Source organism: Myxine glutinosa, chromosome 4 (genome assembly GCF_964187855.1).
Source record: "Myxine glutinosa chromosome 4, kmMyxGlut1.1, whole genome shotgun sequence".
NCBI classification, from domain to species: domain Eukaryota; kingdom Metazoa; phylum Chordata; class Myxini; order Myxiniformes; family Myxinidae; genus Myxine; species Myxine glutinosa.
In genome coordinates this window covers 162,059,541-162,081,653 of record NC_136264.1, presented here as the reverse complement: position 1 = coordinate 162,081,653, position 22,113 = coordinate 162,059,541, and the positions used below count along the sequence as shown (strand labels likewise).

General features: G+C 44.2%; 1 protein-coding gene and 1 non-coding gene across 2 annotated transcripts in view; one reads left to right on the top strand and one right to left on the bottom strand.

Annotated features, from left to right (window-relative positions):
* Window positions 1-87: 87 nt before the first annotated feature.
* TRNAG-UCC (transfer RNA glycine (anticodon UCC)) lies at window positions 88-159 on the bottom strand. Its single transcript has one exon. It is a non-coding gene; the product is annotated as a tRNA-Gly (tRNA).
* A 205-nt stretch (window positions 160-364) lies between these two features.
* Window positions 365-22,113, top strand: part of SCFD2 (sec1 family domain containing 2) — a 211,041-nt gene continuing 189,292 nt past the window's right edge. The window contains exons 1-3 of the mRNA XM_068113940.2: window positions 365-467; window positions 695-1,550; window positions 13,680-13,851. Coding sequence (XP_067970041.1) covers window positions 722-1,550; window positions 13,680-13,851 — 1,001 coding nt within the window. The 5' untranslated portion in view covers window positions 365-467; window positions 695-721. The remainder of the gene's footprint in view (window positions 468-694; window positions 1,551-13,679; window positions 13,852-22,113) is intronic.

The following is a 22,113-nucleotide window of genomic DNA, read 5'->3' as shown; positions in this document are numbered from 1 at the left end:
GCAAATGGGGAATTTAGTGAAATATGTAGCGTGTTACCAGAACTTGCAGAGAGTATATCCAATAAAAGAGAGGAATTTTAAAAAACATGCGATGGCCGGGAATCGAACCCGGGTCAACTGCTTGGAAGGCAGCTATGCTGACCACTATACCACCATCGCACACATGCAGCGATGTTGTATTAATAACAGAATTACATTTAATCTATATGGTTCTTTTTTTGCAGTTTTATATATCCATGGCAATGTTGTGAGTGTGAGGAATTAAATTGGAAACACTTGCTTCGCTTCTTGCTTTTTTTTTTATTTGTTGGTTCGTGAGGTTTGTTCCATGGTGATGCTTAAATGGCTAATTTGAGAAAAATAAGTAAAAATCACGTCCGTCATGAATCTACCTTCAAGTTTCAACTCATCGACATCAATGACATTTCATTAAACGAGCAGGTGTTTGTTTGGAATTTGTAGCAACGGTGAGCGAGAAGTTTATCATCTGCAGTATATTGTTCTGGTCGCCGTACTTTGTCGGCGCAAATGACGTTTCGATTCCTTTCATTCAGCTGAGGTGACACGGCGTTACTGTTAGCCACGTTGTCTACACCGGTGTCATTCAACGATTTGCAACCGGAACCGGTTTGTATATTAACTGTTTAAAGTGAGTTTCGGACACGTTACCAACGAAAAATTCCTCCTGTTCCAGTGGCCACCTGTGTTCGATTCTCACAGCATGGCCGGCGGCCCAGAGGACGACATCACGGCGCTGGCTCGAAGTTCCTGGCGCCGTGTGCTGTCCATGGCCCGCGGCATGGAGCTGTTTGTCGACCGGCCGTGCATGGAGTCTCTTCATTGGGCGCTTGGAGACGCGGCCGCCTTTGAATCTGGAGTCATCAACGTGAGGCCTTTTCCTTGTGCGGCCTCTGCCTTGAGGGTTGTGCCTGAGGCGATGTTTGTTGTTTGCCTGCCATTGAGTACCTCCGGCGCTCTCCGGGAGACTCTGTCGTCGAGCGGTTTGCACCGCTGTGTCATTGCCACCACCGTATCCCATGGAGCACACGTTGAAATCTTCGGAGCCACCGCTGGTCCAGAAGCTGAGACGAACCCCCATTTTCTGTTTAAACACCTGGAGGAAAAGATCAGAGGGTGGTTGGGGTCCAAGGATGCCACGGTCAAGGTGCTTCACGTCCCAGGACTCTCCTTTGCCCCCGTGGTTCATGGCTTCTTGTTCACTCCAGCCTTCTCGTCGATGTCCCCACTCCTGCCAAGTGATCTTGGACCCATTAACTCGTCGCGACCTGCAAAGAAGCATTTCAAAAGCTTGGCTGAATTGGATGTCCATGCGCTCCCATCTGGCTTCCACAAGGCCTTGTGCTTGCTGGCTTCCACCATGGAAGACGTGCTGTCTGCGCTGGACGTGCGCGAAGAGTGCTTCTTTGTGGGGCCCACGGCGAGGCTGACCGCTCTCAAGCTCGCCGACTCCGCGAATAGTCGAGTCCGTCGAAAAAATGCCCTCAATAGAGCTTCGGTCGTCTTCCTGGATAGATCCCTTGATTTAGCGGGTGAGCCATCATTGAAAGGATATGAACCGCAACTGGCTGCTGTTACTTGTGGAATTGATGAGGACTATCTGCTGACATGTTGATGTACCGACATGTCAATGACACGCTACATGCAAGTGATTTACACTCCAATTTATCACTTTCTTTTACCTCACTATAAGACTTCCATGAGACTCAATATGCCAAACAAGTCTTGTATTTGTTGACTTCATGAAAACCGTTTGTGGGATATTATTTCAGCTATCGTGCTAAAATAAATACCCTGGTGTTGGGCTAGCGGCTAGGGTGCCAGCTTAGATCCTGGTGTTCGAATCCCGGTCGATCGCTGAATTAACGCCAAGGGTGTTGACTCAGCCTGTCATCCTTCCGAGGTCGGCAAATTGAGTACCAGTTCACTGGTAATTCCCTGTTTGTCGTAAAAAGGGTTGGCGGCAGGAAGGGCATTCGGCCGTAAAACATTGCTTCAAAAAGGGGACCAAAAAATAACAACAACCACGGTCCCCGAAAAAGGCCAACCCCCGCTTGCGGGGAAAAATGGTCTCTGAAGGTGTTTTTTTTTTTGTTTTTTTTTCGTGCTAAAATACACAATTTGGTGTCTGTCTGACCTCGACACATTCGGTCATTATTTATCCAAACTCAACCAAACTTGACAGCAGCACTAAGGGTCACACAATGGAGGTTGTCGCGACTGCAGTTGCCTCCCAACCCCAATGGGGTTTTCCACCTTGGCCCAAATCAGCGTTAAGATAGCTTATCATGCCGTTTTTCTAAGGCCGCTTCTAATCACAAAAGTAACTAGAAAGGGCAATCAGAGATTACAGACCCTCACCAGGACTTGTTTTGTGTGGTTTATAGAACGTATTTTATCGACGTCATACATTCTAATTGAACATACTTTATAGAGGTGCTCTCTTGACAAAATATAATGTGCAAAAATTGTGATCTGCTTTGGCACATTATGGTGAAAAAACAAACAAACAAACAGACAGACAAATGATAAATCGCTCATAGAGCGACACTTGGCAAAAGAGAACAAAGTAGAATGGCACTCGATAGAGTATCCTTTTGACCGCACAAATAATTGGTGGTTGAATTATGTGACCTGATATGCAAATTGTCTTCAAATTAAGGAAATCTGATGAAAATTGAGGATTTTAGAAATTTGAAAGAATTGGTTGATCTTTAGCCTATGTTGACCTTTTGGCCTATGTTGATCTGCAAAATAGTTAGTGGTTTAATTCAGTTAGCTGATCTGAAAATCCCATTCAAATTTCAAGTCAATTGAATGAAAATTGAGGATTTTAGGAATTAAAAAAAAAAGGTGGTTGACCTTTGGCCTATGTTGACCTTTTGGCCTATGTTGATCTCAAAAATAGTTGGTGGTTTAATTCAGTTCGCTGATATGTAAATCCTATTCAAATTTCAAATGAATCGGATGAAAATTAAGGATTTTAGAAATTTGAAAAAAGGTGTTTGAGCTTTGGCCAATGTTGACCTTTTGACCTCAAAATATATAGGATTTTGTTGGACCACGAACTTTACCATTTGGTGAAGTTTCGTGAAGATTGGTTTAAAATTGTGACCTCTAGGTAAATATAAGTGAGCGGACACACACACACACACACACACACACACACACACACACACACACACACACACACACACACACACACACACACACACACACACACACACACACACACACAATCAACATACTTGTCAAACAAAAAAAAAAAAAATTGCCAAGTAACAAATGGAACCAAATGCATATTACCCTCTCCTCTGGCGAGAGTAACAAGATCGAGAATTGCTTTGCAATACATGTCCCCTATTGAAGTGATATTTTCTAAGTTCAAAAAGGGCAGAACTGATTGAAAAACTAAAATTTTGAAAATTTTAAAAACTGATTGAAAATGGAAAATTGGTGAAACGCCCCTAAACTCAAACTTGTTCTGTAACTTATAAAGCCATGTACCAAGTTTCAGTTGAAAATGTTAAAGGGCAAGGAGAATAAAGTCCGAAAACCACACATAAAATGGACAGACAGAGCAAATCTATAGTCTCCTCTGGTGAAACCAGTAGGGGTCTTATCTTCTATCTATAATGCCAGTAATCTCTGTGTGTCTGTCTGTGACCGCTGTTTCTCGACAACCACGGGTCCGATATACTTGAAACTTGCCAGGTATATTGCTGGGGACCTGAGGATGTGCCTTTTCAAGGTTTCATATTAATCGGAGAAGTAGTTACCGAGCTATGTCCAAAAAACGATTCAACCAATCAGAGAGCAGCGAGCTATCACGTGTGCCGAACGTGGCGAACAGACTCTGCCTCGGACGGCACATTTGAGAGCGTATTCATTTATTTCCCGTTGGCAAACTATGTTGCCGCTATGTTGGCGTTAAACTATGTTTTAAAACTAATTAAAACTAATTTGCGATTCTTTCGCTTTCCTGCGCGTTTGTGCACGCTATGGCGATTTCTTTGCCAAACTCCGCAAGCCGTTCGCTTTGGACCAAACCATTTCATGTAAATAGAGGGGGGGGATTGTCACCGTACTCGCAAGCCGTTCGCTTTGGACCAAACCATTTCATGTAAATAGAGGGGGGGGGGGGGGATTGTCACCGTACTCGCAAGCCGTTCGCTTTGGACCAAACCATTTCATGTAAATAGAGGGGGGGGGGATTGTCACCGTACTCGCAAGCCGTTCGCTTTGGCTTTGCGAATCAACCAAACCATTTCATGTAAATAGAGGGGGGGGGATATAATTTTAGATATCTATCTATAATTCCAGTAATCTCTGTGTGTATGTTTGTATGTTTGTATGTCTGTATGTCTGTGACCGCTGTTTCTCGACAACCACGGGTCCGATATACTTTAAACTTGCCAGGTATATTGCTGGGGACCCGAGGATGTGCCTTTTCAAGGTTTCATATTAATCGGAGAAGTAGTTACCGAGCTATGTCCAAAAAACGATTCAACCAATCAGAGAGCAGCGAGCTATCACGTGTGCCGAACGTGGCGAACAGACTCTGCCTCGGACGGCACATTTGAGAGCGTATTCATTTATTTCACGTTGGAAAACTATGTTGCCGTTAAACTATGTTTTAAAACTAATTAAAACTAATTTGCGATTCATTCGCTTTCCTGCGCGTTTGTGCACGCGATGGCGATTTCTTTACCAAACTCCGCAAGCCGTTCGCTTTGGACCAAACCATTTCATGTAAATAGAGGGGGGGGGGGGGATTGTCACCGTACTCGCAAGCCGTTCGCTTTGGACCAAACCATTTCATGTAAATAGAGGGGGGGGGATTGTCACCGTACTCGCAAGCCGTTCGCTTTGGACCAAACCATTTCATGTAAATAGAGGGGGGGGATATAATTTTAGATATATATATAGTACGGGCATGCCCTAGTATATATAGTACGGGCATGCCCTAGTCTATCTATAATGCCAGTAATCTCTGTGTGTCTGTCTGTGACCGCTGTTTCTCGACAACCACGGGTCCGATATACTTGAAACTTGCCAGGTATATTGCTGGGGACCCGAGGATGTGCCTTTTCAAGGTTTCATATTAATCGGACAAGTAGTTACCGAGCTATGTCCAAAAAACGATTCAACCAATCAGAGAGCAGCGAGCTATCACGTGTGCCGAACGTGGCGAACAGACTCTGCCTCGGACGGCACATTTGAGAGCGTATTCATTTATTTCACGTTGGCAAACTATGTTGGCGTTAAACTATGTTTTAAAACTAATTAAAACTAATTTGCGATTCTTTCGCTTTCCTGCGCGTTTGTGCACGCTATGGCGATTTCTTTACCAAACTCCGCAAGCCGTTCGCTTTGGACCAAACCATTTCATGTAAATAGAGGGGGGGGGATTGTCACCGTACTCGCAAGCCGTTCGCTTTGGACCAAACCATTTCATGTAAATAGAGGGGGGGGATTGTCACCGTACTCGCAAGCCGTTCGCTTTGGACCAAACCATTTCATGTAAATAGAGGGGGGGGGATATAATTTTAGATATATATATAGTACGGGCATGCCCTAGTAACAATAATGATGACTAGCCGAAACCCGTGGAACATCCACGGAAGGGAGGATGTGGTGTATGGATAGAGTGTACCATTATGGATGGCATAGGGGATTTGCTTGTCCAAGTAAGAGTTAGGAAGAAAGATGAGAATGAAGAGTGCGTATATGAACAACGTATTTATTGCAATCTACTTAAATGACAACGCTACGATATACTTTTGAAAAATGAATGGATTCATAATAGGAATCGGCATAGCACCACTCTGGGATTGTCCACTCAGTGGACGGCTTGCTTTTGCCTTCGCCTTCGCCAAGCAGACGCCAATACGATGGCGTCGTAAGATGGTGTCGTATCGGCAGTTAATCGGATGCTTTTGGGCCCCAACGTCGGCTAATTCAGATTTTTCGAGTATGGCTGTACGTGATAAACAAAGAGCGCGGTTCGTAGATCGTAAATCCATTAGTGCCGTGGGCATTTTGCCGACCGCAGAAGGATGACAGGCTGAGTTCACTGGTGACCCCACCTGCTGTTAATTCAACGGCATGACAGGAACTTGGGGACCTTGATACCTCAAGCCAGCCACCTTAAACACCTCCCTGTTTTACTTTGATTTGATCCTTTATACTCGACCCTATATATCTGACAAAGACAACATGAATCTGGATGCAATCTGCAGACCCACGTGGAAGTTTCTGCATTGTATAGTGGCAAAATCGCTTGGCCATTTCCCAAAATGTAATCTTGGATGACTTTGGGGGAGGTGCTGGTATCTTTATGATGACATGTCCATTAAAAATGACAGCATCATATCCATCTATCTGATTGGTCTTCTCACCTGGTACACACTCTTCAAGTTTGTGCTTGAAATCTGATTTTACGTTGGAATTCATGAGCCCCTCTTCTGTGAAGAGACTGAGAGGCATGGGGGCATTTTCATATGATAGGACTTGCTTGAGAGGCACCTTCTTCTTGCAGTTTATTGCAAGAGGTCTTAAATACATCACTTGCCCATCCACGGAAACGAGCAAGCCATCTAGAACAGTGTTTGTCCGTCCGTCCGTATGTATGTATGTCCCCTCAAATGTATATCAATCAGAGCTGAGGATCTGGTCACATGACAGGGTGATGTGATTACGTCTGATGCCATTACTGCGTACAACGGCTGACTCCACACTCCGCCATTTTGATTCCTATGCCGTTCAGGCCGAACATATCGTCTAACCTCTCATATATCACATGCTCTACCTTGACGTTTTCATTCTATGTGAAACACACAGATTGTTAAAATTATCATCATAAATTGTTTAAAAATATATAAATCTAATCGTAACACTATTCGCTTCGTTGTGACTGCAATGTTACTGGAGGTTTAAATATATCATCTGTTATATATTTAAGTACGGGCAGTTTTGTGTCCTTCCATCACGCTACGTCATTACGTCGATGATGTCATTATGGCGTACAACGGCTGACCCCACCGATCGCCATTTTTATTTATATGCCCTACAGGCTGAACATGTCGTGTGTTTTTACATACGGACAGCTGTACATTGCAGCGAGTAGAGTAGGAGACCCACTCGATCTGCGCATCTTTGTCAACCAGAGTGAATTTCAGATGAGGAGATGAACTGCACATGCTGCAGGCCGACTAACCCGCAACGTTGTTTATCGTGACATTGAAGAGCAGGGCTCTTGCTTGAGATGGACGAAGTGACGGGCAAGACACAAACTCGTCCAAGAAGATGTTTATTGTAAAAACCAACTCGGGAACTCTAAAAAGCCCGTTTATCGGGCTGCATATATATCACAACCAGAAAGCACAACCGAAACCGAAAGCCACGCCTCTCAGGTGAGGCGCGCTTTGGCGGTCACGTGACCGACAGGTGCAAAGGATTATAACCGCACGTGCGGCAGGCTTTGGTGGTCACGTGACCGGCCACCCCGGCGCCGTGGTTTGCCCGCCGGTTACGTCACCGGCTGGAGCAAGGAGATTCTGTTGTTGGTCTCGCTTGGGGGACCCATGGGTCGCTACACACGCTCCCCCAGAATGGACTTGATCCAGGAAGGTCAACCTGAGGGCGGTCCGGATGACCCGACCGAAACGACCCTTGGCCAGTCGCGGGGGGGGGGGGGGGTCCGGTGTGGTGGCGGGTGGTCGGACGGGGGGTGCAGTGGACGGGGGGCGGCCGAGGGGCCGGGCAAGTCCTCGGGGGAGGCTGCCGAGGTTCCTCGCGGGCCTCCCGAGGTTGCAGTTCGCGGGTGCAGTGCCGAGAAGGCTCGAGCGGTGCACGCGAAAAGCGGGTGAGCCAACCGAGGGGCTGGTTAAGGCCTCGGGGGACGCTGCCGAGGTTCCTCGCGGGCCTCCCGAGGATGCAGGGTCGGAGAAGTAGTTGCGGTTGGAGTTGTAGGTGCGCGAGGGTGACGAAGCAGCCGTGCCGCGAACGTCAGCGCGCGCAAAGGTGACGAAACAGCCATGCCGCGAACGTCAGTGCGTGCGAAGGTGACGAAGCAGCCGTTCCGCCAACGTCAGTGCGCGCGAAGGTGACGAAGCAGCCGTGCCTTCGGAGGGTCTTGGAATAGGTTCGCCCCTCCGGTCGTAGAGGAGGAGCCGAGCGCGGTGCGCGAACCTCATAGTCATGGCCGTCGTCGTTACCGAAACTCCGGCATGTCGAAACCGCGGTCGAAACTGCGCCCGAAGCCGTGCAGGAGAAGCCGGCGTCACCAGTGTAGGTGGCTTCCCTGGCTAGGACGCGCTTGCCGTGTCCGTTCGCAGCCCCCGAATCCGTTCGGGGGCAGTCGGGGTCACCAGTGAAGAACAGGGCTCTTGCTTGAGACGGACGAAGTGACGGGCAAGACACAAACTCGTCCGAGAAGATGTTTATTGTAAAAACCAACTCGGGAACTCTAAAAAGCCCGTTTATCGGGCTGCATATATATCACAACCAGAAAGCACAACCGAAACCGAAAGCCACGCCTCAGGCGAGGCGCGCTTTGGTGGTCACGTGACCGACAGGTGCAAAGGATTATAACCACACGCGCGGCACGCTTTGGTGGTCACGTAACCGGCCACCCCGGCGCCGTGGTTTGCCCGCCGGTTACGTCACCGGCTGGAGCAAGGAGATTCTGTTGTTGGTCTCGCTTGGGGGACCCATGGGTCGCTACAACATCATATAAACTCAGGAGCAGATCGAGAGTGAAACTTGGAGAGTTAATAGCTCACAAAATGTTGCTTTAAAATATTTTTTAAAGAACTAAAAAATACTTTAAATAGACTAAAATACTTTAAATGCACCTTTTATAGTTCACTAATATATACATTACAACAAACCTAGGCTATATGTAAAAATAGAATTACTCGGGGTAGGCTATATGTAATATGTATATGCTATATGTAATATGCTACATCTACATGTATATGTACAGCCTGGTGTTGGGCTAGCGGCTAGGGTGCCAGCTTAGGATCCTAGGATCCTGGGTTCGAATCCCGGGTTCGAATCCCGGTCGATCGCTGAATTAACGCCAGGGGGGTTGACTCAGCCTGTCATTCCAAATTGAGTACCAGTTCACTGGTAATTCCCTGTTTGTCGTAAAAAGGCGACAAAAAGGGTTGGCGGCAGGAAGAGCATCCGGCCGTAAAACATTGCTTCAAAAAGGGGAACCAAAAAACAACAACAACCACGGTCCCCGAAAAAGGCCAACCCCCGCTTGCGGGGAAAAATGGCCTCTAAAGGTGTATTTTTTTTTTTGTTGTTTTTTCCATGTATATGTAAAGAAGGAATCTCCACCCCGGTCATACTATCCTCTTCAATTAAAGTATTAAACAAGCCTGGCTACGCTGCTGTTAGACTTTCGGTCTTTTTTTACTTTAACGGTTTTATGCATGTCAGCCATTGACTTCAAATTATTTTTGAAGAGTGTCATATGGACTGGATTATTCTCAGATCAGGAGAAACACCAGGAGATTTTCCACTGGATGGCTTCAAACATGTTCAAACAAAACATGTTTTGCACTATCAAATCTTTCCAGTCAATGCCTTTTAGACACCGATACATCAAATTTTACAGCTCAACCAATTGCCCTGGATTCTCGATCTATACTATAAGATAGATATGTGTCTGTGTGTGTCGCCATTTTTCTCAGAGATGGCTGAGTAGATCTTTGTCAAACTCTCATAGGTTCATCAATGAGTGTCGTGGAGTGTTTTTGGTAAAATCAATTTGGAAATTTTGAAAAAAAAAGAAGTTGGATTTTTTTAAATCACTTTATACTGCTTAAGACTTTGTAGCTATGTGAAATGTAATATTACATGATCCCTGACGCCATTCCTTAGTGGGTGTAGGGAAGTGTTTTAGGCCCCTGCAAAAATACAAACAAGTACAAATACAGCAGAAAAAATTAAAAGTACAAAGTAAAAATTCAAAGAAAAAATTCAAAGTACAACCCCATGCCAAATAAATAAATATCATATCTTCCAGCGCACGGTTTTGCCAGGGCGCTTGCCAATGCCGCCGTGCAGCACATAGAGACGGTATTGGGAGGGAGACGTGTACAATAATTGATTGATTAATTGCGTAATTAATTAAAATAAATTAATAATCGTAAAATAATGAATTTCTTAATCAATTGGCTAATGGCATACCTAAACCCACCACCGTTTTATCCGGATCTGTCACTTTTTGAAAATTAATTAAATATTTAATTCCAAAAAATTAAATTAATCGATTAATCAATCAACAAAGAATTAATTGATTCATCAATAAATCAAAAATATCCTTTATAGCCACATCACTTGGTCACTGTCGTGTACAAATATCAGCTTCCTAGCTCAAAAGGTGCCCGACATATTGCCTAGGGCCCGTATTCATAAACGTTCTTATGTTAAGTACACTTAAACTCCAAGTGTGACACTTACTTAGGTCTAAGACTTATGTCGGTATTCATAAATTACCTTAAGTGTTACACCACACTCAGTGTGACACCTGAGTCAAATGATCCTTTGGTCCTCGATCCTTTGGTGATTATAGGCATAACACCTAACCGTTTTGACTGGCCGTTGCAAGGGTTAATGATCACATTTCTTGCACGATTGTGTCAGTTTCTGTGGTTGGGCTGAGTGCCATATGACATAAGGACGGGACTACATAACTGGGTTCAAAACCAAATGCTATTGTTTATCTCAACATCCCATGAAGACAATGAAAGTGTCTTTTCCACTGTCCCATTCCTCTTTCCACCAAATACCTTGTTTTCTTGTGAGCTCTATTGTATCTACGTTGCTGCGGTGTATTTGGGTTGAGAAATGGCGTCATTAACCATGGTCGCACGGGGTACCCACTGTCACCTAATAGCACTTCATCACCATTCCGTTCCTCGAATATTGTGGAAAGTCCACTTTCCCTCAGAATAACTGAGTCGTGGGTACTTCCCAGCCACTTGGCAACGACATTGATGAATCGGCATCTATAGTTTATTGAGTGTTTATTGAATAATAGTTTTTCCGGTTAACATATCGCCACTCGTGCTGGGTGGGACCTAAAATGCAAACGTGTGTCCCGTCAACTATGCCAAGAACCCCGGGAAAATTTGCAATAATATGAAACTCTTCAACTATGTTGGGAATGTCTCGATCCTTTGGAAATTTGACGACAGCCTGCAGTAAAGGAAGCAATGCATGGCTGACTTGAGAGACAATTCGACTCATCGTTGGTTGTGATACATGCACTGTATCTCCTGCTGTCAGCTGAAAGGCTCCGGTCGCATAGAAACGTATAGCTGCCAAAACCTTAAGTTCCCTTGGCAATGCGTGGTTTCGCAATGTCAATGGATCAAGATTATCACCAATAACATCAATAACATCCAAAATCGTTTGCCGGTTAAGGCGGTATCGTTGGTATAGTTCGACATCATCGTACTCATCTAGAGGATGAAGTCGGTCACGAAATACTCGTTCTCGACGAATTGCACGCCGTCGAACCAGCCGTTCTTGTGCTATCAGAAACAATGCAGCCATTCCTCTTCGCTGTCTGGTCGAAAGTGGACAGAATATACAGTGTGTGGCCAACTTACGTTCACTTAAGACACCCCTGGAGGTGTCTCAAATATAAGCATGAAGTTGAGTGTAATACATTAGGTAAGTAGCATATTGAATACCACTTGTTCGTAAAACCTAATTTAGGAGGTACTTAAGTGTTATACTTTGACTTGAGTACGTTTATGAATACGGGCCCTGATGAGAAAGGAAATAAAAAAAGTACTTCATTAATGGATAAGAATTAAATAATTAATTGATTAATCCATAAATAAGAAATACCTTTTATTTCCAAAGCACGTGCTCACTATTGTGCCCAAATTTCAGCTTCCTATCTCAAAGGATGGCTAAGATATTGCCCGGGAAAAAACAAACAAAACAGCAAACAGAGTGAAAACTGAGTACTCCCTTTCAGTGCATCATCGTCGGGCCCCCTTCGGTGCCCGGCGATGATGTCACGCAGCGGCTGGAGATGGAATAGGACAGGAGCAGTGTTAAAAAAAAACTCAATTTGATTTCTTCAAAATGCCAGCAGGATTAGAACAGCACAGCGCAACGCCGGGTATCCCTGCTAGTTCTTCATTTATCTAAAAAAACAAGAATAGTTCCTGTTTAAGTAATCTGTATATCAAAATGGAGTTCTTCAGCATGGTAAGAGCTTATGCATCGAGCAGTTTTGGGATGTAATATTTGGCTTCTGCATTGGCGTAACATGATGGAACATCAATAACTCTTCATCTGACGTTTTCTTTTCAGCATTTATATTGGACTCCTTGACCAAAATTGTTGTTTTTCATGCTTAAATATGCGAGGAAAGGCACTCGGATTTATGGATGGTGGCCACATTGGAAAATGGATTTATTTGCAAATTGCCATGACTTTTCAGCTTGCCATCACATGTTTTTATAAACTCCACAACTCCGAGGTCAGTTTTAGCTATGATGACAAAGGTTATTATTCCAGCCGGGGTACCCCCTCTTTAGCAGACATGCTGCAGTACCATTGGTGGATTTCTGCTTTTATTCTGCCTCTAATTTGTTCGATATTTTGATAAAATAAAAACTTTTCTTCTCTAATGCAGTGACCTCAAATGGGACTGTCTGGTGTTTGTTTCGCATAAGTATATTTTCAATTGACCTTTGTTCTAATCTACAATACAGTATTGAAATGTTAAGGGCCAAATTTGCAAAAGGTGTTTACGAGTTAGACGAGTGTAGAATTGCTAATTGTGTGATGGATGATCATCCGTACCAAGTTAGTTGCCAATCGCCGAAGAGTGATTATCTAATGCATGATCATTACCTCGTCATAAGCGTTGAAGTAACAAAGAATCTTTTACGTGTCAGCGAGGGCATGTTTAAGAGTACATTTAAGGCCTTGATGCAAGCATTGCATGGCTTATAATTGGCAATTTACATGGGACGGTGAATATGGATGCGTTAAGAGTGCTTGAATTTGCTTAAGAGGAGGCAGAAGAGGATAGGAATAGGGCAGTTTGCCGAAGTGCATTGAGAGTCTTCGAGGATATATGCAAGCCTCTAGAGGAGTGTGGCAATATTAAATTTGTCCAGCATTAGACTCTCGAAGGAATCATCATTATATTGGCTGCTGAATCTGGTGTAAGATGACCTGGAACAACTTGCGCTGAGGAGCAATGCACTGAATCCCCTCCAACAATTGTCCCACTGTGATTCTATGCACGTGCATCATTTCAATTGGCTGTTTGAGATATTGCAGTGTTTCACAAGCTAAACGGCTCTGTTTAGACGTGCACAACTCAACAGCTGTTTATCTCCCTTCATAAATTGCTATCTAAATGGGTGATTATCTTCGTGCGTACAACAATGTTTTTTATCGTTAAGCTTGTGTTAGCAAGATGCTCGCCAAGTTCCTTTCCTAAATTTGGCCCTAAATGTATGTCTTTTTTTTTTGCATGTAGAATTACATCATTTTGTGAACTTCTTTTTTCCCCCCTTCACTCATCAATCTCCACTGTATGATTCTCGCTACTATTACACAGGTTGGCTTTCTGAACATTATTTATTTATTTCTTATGTTCATTGCAGGGGCAGTGGCTCACCATGGTGACACCTTGGCTGACAGAATCCTGGACCTTTTGCCCAGGTTGCCTGGTGGTCACACAGCTGATGTGGCTGTAAATATTGTCGCTCTGACATCCGTTGTTCCTGGTGACTGGGGTCCTGAAGTTGTTGTGCCTGGTTGCATTGCACAGTCACAGTAAGACCCCTGCAATTCTGCCGTCTTCTTTTTACCTTACTTTGGGATGTGATTTTACTTTTTCACAAATGTCTGTGCAGTATATTTTGCCTTGTTACCATTGCAAAACATTATGGGCCAAATTTTGAAAAGGCGTTTAAGAGTTAAACGTGTAGAATCGCTATTCGTGTGATTGTCAACTGTTCAATCGTCAACAAAATTGTCAACTGATTGCGACTGTCAACTGTTCAAAGTTAGTCACCAATCGCCGAAGAGTGATCATCTAAGAGTGACGGGGAGGGGGTTGGGAAAGGTATAAAACACATGGACACTACTGGAACTTCCAGGAAAGAAAGAAGTCGGGAATTCCAAAAAAAAAAAGTGGATCTGGGGTGAATTAAAGAGGGTAGAAGAGATCAAGGTTTTTGATGGGGGAAGACAAGAGATGGTGGTGAACAGCTGTTTTAAAGACCTGGAGGGAGGAGTGGGATTGAAGAGAGTGAGGGAGTTTGTTCCAGAGGCGGGAGAAAAGGGGAATGAAAGAGTGAAGGTGAGCAGAGAGTCTTGATTTTGGCAATTTCACCAGAAGAGGGTTTCTGGCAAATCTTGTGCGACCTGTAGGAATATTTGGGGGACAGAGCACAGATAGAGCTGGGGGAGCTAGGCCAGATAGGAGTCGGTAGAAGACAGAAAGACCACCAACCTGCCTGCCTTGAGTGAGTGAAATGCCTTTGGAGTTAGCTTCATTGCGGGAGATTCCAATGATTCTGAAAGCTTTGGTTTCAACAGCGTGAAGACGAGCTAGGTGTGAGGCAGGAGCACCAGACCAGAGGGGAGAACAGTAAAAAAAAGAAAAAGAAAAAAAAGAAGGAATCATTTTGTGGATTCTCAATCTTGTGTTAGATGGCCTGGATCGACCTACGATGAGCAATGCGCTGAATCCCCTTCAACAATAATTGTCCGCATTGCTGCGATTCTATGTAAGCGCGTCATTTTCATTGGATGTTGGAGATGTATGCGGTGTTTCACAGGCTAATTGGCTGTTTAGACATAGACAACAAAGGCCTATTTAGATGGGCGATTAGCCCATTAATTGCTATTTAGATGGGCGATTACCTGTGCTCGTACAATAATGTTTTTTGTCAGCCTTTAAGGGTTAAGTGTGTGTTAGCAAGACTCTTGCTAAGCGCTTTTCGTAAATTCGGCCCTATGCTTCTGGTTCTCTTACTTTTTCATTCTGTTTATGGCGGCATCTACACCCTGACAGATGAGATTGATCTATATATCAAATAGATGCCATAGGATGCGTGCGCATCAATGGTGTGTTTGTGGATTTATGTTGTACCCTCGGACCCCGCTATTCGTGGGGGATACGTTCCTGGAAAATCTGCGAATAGCGAAACCGCGAATAGTGGGGCATTGTTTCAATGGAAAAATGGGGGATAGGTTCCCGAGTCACGAAAACAATTTATTCACCACGTAAAATATGAATTCTGAATGCATAACCATGCACATGTGAAATACAGTTTGATTAAATGCAGTAGTGGCCAAAAATATTGGCACCCCTGCATTTTCTCAAATAACTCACAATTTTCTCAAAAAATAAGTTGAAATTGACTGAAGTATTTGGTCTCCACAATTCTTTATTTCACTGTTGATAGTGCAGAACCTTTGTTTTTGATTCAGAACTTAATATATCCTTTTAAATCAGAAAATAAAAAGAAATTGCATTGTAGGCAGGTCGATATACCACCTGACCCACAACAAATTGCAACAAAAGGTTTCTCAGTGGTTTTCATCCCTACTGGGTATACTGATCAACAGAAAAAAAGTCTACCAAAATCTGACCTCCAGAAATGGGTTAAAACTGGGTCATTTCAAAGATGGCCGCCGCCGGGCTTCAAAATCACTAAAACAGCTATAACTTCTTCAATAATTCTGATAGAAACATAATTGTTGGTTCTAGTCCATGGTTTTAAGGGATGAGCAATTCACTGGTGTCATGTAATTTCAGATCTGGGCAGTATTTAACCTGAAATCCAAGATGGCGGCAAAAATTCAAGACCGAAAAATCAATAAATTGTCCATTATATAATATATCCCCTATCTCGAAAGGCAATAATGTATGAATGATATGGTTGGGTCACTTTTGTGCATCTCTCATATGATAAACTAGACCGAGAGAATGCTGGGTCCGAGAGAATGCTGGGTCTAATGATAGATAAATATCTTTGAAACCCAATCCTGAGCAGGCCTGGATACAAATCTGCGACCTGGTGATCGGATACTCAGTCCAATACCACTGAGGTACCGTCTCATCTACTTTTTTTTCAGTTGTATTTCATTTCTGAATTTTGTTATTTGTAAATCCTAATTTTATAATCTTTGCTGTCTAGATTGTATTTTTCATGTGTATCATGACAGATTGACAGTTGCAAGATGCTCAATATTAAACCTGCAAAACTTCATCTTTATGTCAAAAAATGCCCGTCAGTACCAAAATGACTGAACACCAGGTGTCACTGATATATTTATTCGTGGACATTACATAATGACAGTTTAGGTTACGTTTTCATCCAAGAATGTTATGTCCATTACACTGCCTCAGTTCAGTCCTCATCACTGTCCTCTAGTTCCTCAGAGACTTGATTTAGCGGATTGACACAACACGTCACTTGGCACGATCCACATGCAGACGTACATGGAAGCCCATTCTTTCTGCAGCTGCAACGGGGCGTACCACAAGCTGTGGTGCAGTTGCAGTGTATCATCTTCAGAAGAGTGTCTGGTGCAGCATTCATGGCAGTCATGATGGGTACGAATCGATTGTTTTCAAGTCCCCAGCCCCAGTCCAGAGGATCGAGGTCACTCTCCATCCCCATCCAAACCATGACCTGGTAGTACACTCGGAGACAATGAAACTTGGTGGCAGATTCCGTTGGGGGAAGACGTTCAGGTGTAACGAAAGACTTAGCAGCAGCGACCTTCTTGGTGAATATGTTGTAACGCATGGCTGCCAGAGAACATGTGCTCTCCCCACCAAATATAACGGTCATCGCTTGGCTGCCAAGGTTCTCTATTTCAGCGAGGCTCATGCCTCTCGAAGTGAATGTATCTGCACACAACTCGAGGACTTGATCATCTTTCACGAGTTTCTGAAAGACTGATTTCTTCCCAACGCCATACACACGAGACGTTGAATCACATCCTGTGAAGGAGTGCAGGAATAATAGTTGGGTGCACAACTTATTCCCGAGAAGATGCTTCATCCGATTGATGTCGTATACTTTCAGATTGCTTCTTGACTGGTTGTCTGATCTGAAATATAGTGGTTTCCCATCTGTCATACAGTAATGGAGCAGAAGCATCAACAAATCCGTGTCCTCTCCGATTAGTGCGGTGGAATGCAGAATTGTGCTGTTTACTGCTGTCTTTGCAATGTCCACATCAGCGTCCCCTTCTGCCTGAATAACTGTGCAGCCCACTTCCTTCAGCTGATCACCTATTAAGGTGATCAGTTATTGCTTGTTACTGCCAATGGATAGGAATTCATCTCTCTTTCCGTCAAATTCGGTTTCTCTGGTGAAGTCCACAGTCGGATAGCTGTTGGTTTGTCCCCGTCTCTGCTGAGTGTTATCCTTTATCGAAGGACCTGCACCATAGCCATCAAAGACAACAGTTGCTGCCCCATAGTGCTTTGTTGTGAAGTCCGCATATGCTCTGGCTATTTTGCCATACGTATCTCCCTTCTTCCACTTGAGGTTGTGCAGCAAGGATCCTCCATCAAGCACATACCTTTCAGTCTGAAGGTGTGCTGAAGGTGTGCTGAAGGTGTGGTGTCAGGTGCTCCTTCACATGCCAGTGCCTTGGTACAGTGGTCACTGACGGCTTGAGCCAGTTGAGGTTTGTCGGCCTTTCTCAAGATCTTGTCCTCAAAGAGGGATGGTGGGTATGGACTGAGCTCAAAACTCATCACTTCCTCAAGTGACAAATCACCTGTCCGGGATACCACCAGGAATCGTTGGAACAGCAAGCTGGGATCGATGGTTCTGTCAGGAGCAACCTGGACAGCAGTTGAATTTCCCAGGGTCTTGGCTTTCTCTTTCCTCTTGATGGAGAAGGAAAACACAGGTTGTCCAATCATTCTCTCGATGATTTTGTTCCCAACAGATTCATATTCATGCACGTTGATGTCTTCGTTCGCCACGATACCATTGATGACATTTCTTAATGCAGGATCCGAGGAGAAGGGTGAAAATGCGTTCAGCTTTGTGCTTATCTTCGAGAGGTCGGATGTGTCTCTTTCAATTCTGGCACCAGTTGCTTCTTTATGCTGTTCGCTTGTTGCGTATGTGAGGTCATTGAAGTCCTGCATGGCGATGTTGACCTCAGATGTTACGGGGGCTGACATTGTCCACAATGCTCGCTGTTCCTCTGTCATCTTACTGCCATGAGTCAAGCCGCCGGTGCTTTTTAGTGATCTCATGAGTGTTTGTTCAATGACTAGATCACAGCTGAGGCCTGCCCAAAACTGGTTTGTTCGCCGGATCACATGGAAGCCATCTTGAAACTTCTCATGCACATCTGGGTGTTTGCTCTCCAGTTCAGCCATTTCTTGTATGTAGAGGTAAGCAGACTTCAGGTAGTTGTGGTGTCCAGCTGCTGCAAATATTGGCAAGGCATCAGCAACAGCTTGCAAGTGATCCTTCCAAGACCCAGTGCGATCTGCCTTGATCATTGCCCGAGCAGTATGGAGCATCTTCTGATAACCCAGCCACAGCTTACTCGTTTTGGATTGTGCACCAAGTTCTGATTTCTTCGTCTCAAGTTCATCAGTGATCTGTACAATTGCAGCTGATTCTTCAAGACTTTCAAGAGAGATGTCACCCTTCAACAAGGACGAATACATTTTCTCAATCTCGTCTACTTGGATCGCGAACTCAGGATTTTCATCCACTACAGATGCCACAATCATTTGATGGAGACACTTGTCCACCAGTAGATGGCCACGGAATGCCCTCTGAACAGATTTTCCAGACATCATATGAACTACAGCATTTTCACCGTACACCAGTTCCAGGATGTTTTTGAGTCCTGTACCCGCCATCAACGTGCCTATTGCTCCAAGCGGATTCATGAATGTGTGAAAAGTACCCAGCCTAAGCACGATCCCCTTCAAATAGCTGTTCTCTGGTGCAGCACTGATGATCTCAGCAGCTTTCCAGTACAGGGGTTGATCAAACATGATCACAGGAGGGACATGGTGTCTGATGGCCATGTTGGACAGGAAGTCCAAAGTGGACAGAATGCAAGACTTGTCGCCTGGGTACATATCAATCATTGGCAAATACAGAATGGAGGATGCGCCAGGATGTGTCTGCCCTTGATGAAGGATGTGCATCATCCCCTGCCAACCTGGAACTGTCTCCTTGAAATGGAAGGATAGTTCCCAGAAGATGTCAACTCTCATGTCACAGACTTGGAGATCTGGAAGGTCTCGGAACTTGATGTTACGAAGAACATGGGTCCATGCGATATTCTTTGATATCAATTTTTGACATCTGTACAATGTTCAGTTCTGAAATATTTTGCCTCGTCACGAGATGACTTGTTTTTCTACCAGGAGTCACTGCAGCTATCATGCCCATTCCGTGAAAAGTACCTTTGCTATCAATGGTGATGATGTTGTGATCTACATTGTCACCGGCAAACAACACTGATAGGTCAAATACGCCTGTTTCTTCAAGTAGCAAATCGGGTGTGACACAGCTTGCCGCATTCTTTTCAAACCGCAGTAATTCACCATATGACGAGCCATACCCCATATTACACAGGGTTTCCACAAGGAGTTTTGACCGATATATGTGATGAACCTGCACGGCGAGACCAATCTGGAGTGGTGCAATGACAGTGCGAGGTCTGACTGCTTGTACTCTGGCTTGTCCAATACCAGCCACTTTACGTTGCATGTTTTTTCCAACGAACAGACAGTTCAACATATTTCGAAGTGTATCTGGAAGGAATGCCAGTGCAGAGTCGAGTTCAAGTTCTTCTGATTTTGGGTAGTGATCAGTAACAGATGGTACATCTGTCTTGATATCACTCTTGATCAGCCTTGCTGCCGTCTCGATTATGGCTTTCTTTTGTGCCTCTTCATCTCCGTCTCGCTGTGCATCTTTGTAGTAAGCCCGGAGTATGTGTGATGTTTTCTCCCTGAATGTAACTATGTCATTTAGGCCCTCTCCTTCAGCAATATAAATGGAGTCCCCATATCTTTCCTTCATTTTGTTCTTCAAATAGTAGTTGGTGTATGGAAGAGAATTTTCACCCGTAAGAAACTCCTCCATTTTACCCCGAAGGTACGAAACAGTCATCTGTTCCTCATCATTCATCTCAAGATACGAACACATTCTGGAGAATGCCTGCTCTTGATCACTATCTCTCGGACGTCCAGATTTCCTACTTGTTGGATCTGGTCCGTTCCGGAAGTGAACTGGTACGTCACGCCCAGTGCGGAAATGGACACTGCACTGATGATTATATATGCATTATGCAGTCAGCTGCATGAAGATTTCCACCATAGTACTCAATCCGCCCTTTCACTGTGAATGTCCAATCATCGGACCGATTCTCACAGCACTCCAGAATGGTTTTGGCAAAGTCGTCGGTCTTCACATGACTGTAGTCAAAACTTCCAAGGTGCACTGTGGTCCCACAGAACAAGCAGTCAGATTTGCTGTTGAAAGGCCCGGTCAACACACGTGAACTTCGCTTCATGGAGGGTTTGAATGGTCCTTGTTTCTTCTGTTGATTCAGGATGTCATGTTGCTTTATGTACCGTTTACGACAGTCCGTGTGTACCTTGCATCCAGCCGCCACATCAACGTTGTCACCTCTCTGAACACTGGCTGCATTGATGCCATCAGCGCCCTTCTGACGAATTTGCACAACGTCACTTCCATTCTCAAGCCTCTCCTTGCAAATTGGACACCCATCTTCGTAAATCTCAGGAGCACTCATTCTTCAAACCTGAGTAAGATATAAAACAAAACATTCAGGAAAAGAGCATTCGAAGAAGGGGATACTTAATTAGATCAGAGCCAGTGACACAACCACTCAATCGATGATGAACATATGACATCCTGGAATGAAAACAAAGTTTATATCAATAACCCTCAAAGAAACGAGGTCATCGTGGATGGATTACATGTCGTTTTCCATCTCTGCTCCTGTTATTGATGGATGAAAAAAAATTGGCTTGAGTTACGGAAAATGGTAATCTGAACTAGTAGAGATCAAAGAAAAGTCAACATATCAATCGGCTGCCATCTTGGATTTATGGATTCAGAAAGCTCAATGGAAATTCCGTTTTTGCACAAGTGACTTCCTTGACCCATAAAATCCTGGGGTAGAATAAAAACAGATTTACTGTTCTACAATGAGCTCTGAGGAACAGACCAGTAGCAGTTTGGTAGTCCATAAGTCTGCCTTGGCAATCTTGACCATCTGCAATGTGACCGACTTTAAACTTTCGAGGGCAGATTTTAACTTTCGAGGGGCAGATTTTAATAAAATATTCCCCTGACATGGAGTACATCACATATAATTACCGGTAGGAGATGACTAACAAATTCTAACAAAGGGGTTTTCAAAGGTTGGGTGATTGCCTAACAGGGATTTGATTATATACGGACAATTTATTGATTTTACGCCCTTCCTTTTTTGCCGCCATCTTGGATTGCAGGTTAACATGGTTAAATACTGCCCAAATCTGAAATTAAATGACACCAGTGGATTGCTCACCCCTTAAAACCATGGACTAGAACCAACAATTATGTTTCTATCAGAATTATTGAAGAAGTTATAGCTGTTTTAGTGATTTTGAAGCCCGGCGGTGGCCATCTTTGAAATGACCCAGTTTTAACCCATTTCCAGAGGTCAGAGTTTGGTAGACTTTTTTTCTGTTGATCAGTATACCCAGTAGGGATGAAAACCACTGAGAAACCTTTTGTTGCAATTTGTTGTGGGTCAGGTGGTTGTTTGTCATAAATTGACCTGCCTATTGACAAAATTATTGACACCCTGGATTTAATATTTGATAGCACGGCGTTTGGACAAAATAACTGCAGTCAAGTGCTTCCTATAGCCATGAATGAGCTTCCTACACCTCTCTACTGACAGTTTGGCCCACTCTTCTTGTGCAAACTGCTCCAGTTTGCCCCGCCTTCCGCTCCCTCGAGAGAGAGGAGGCTTGCTTTGTTCTCTCCACGGCATCGAAGTTTG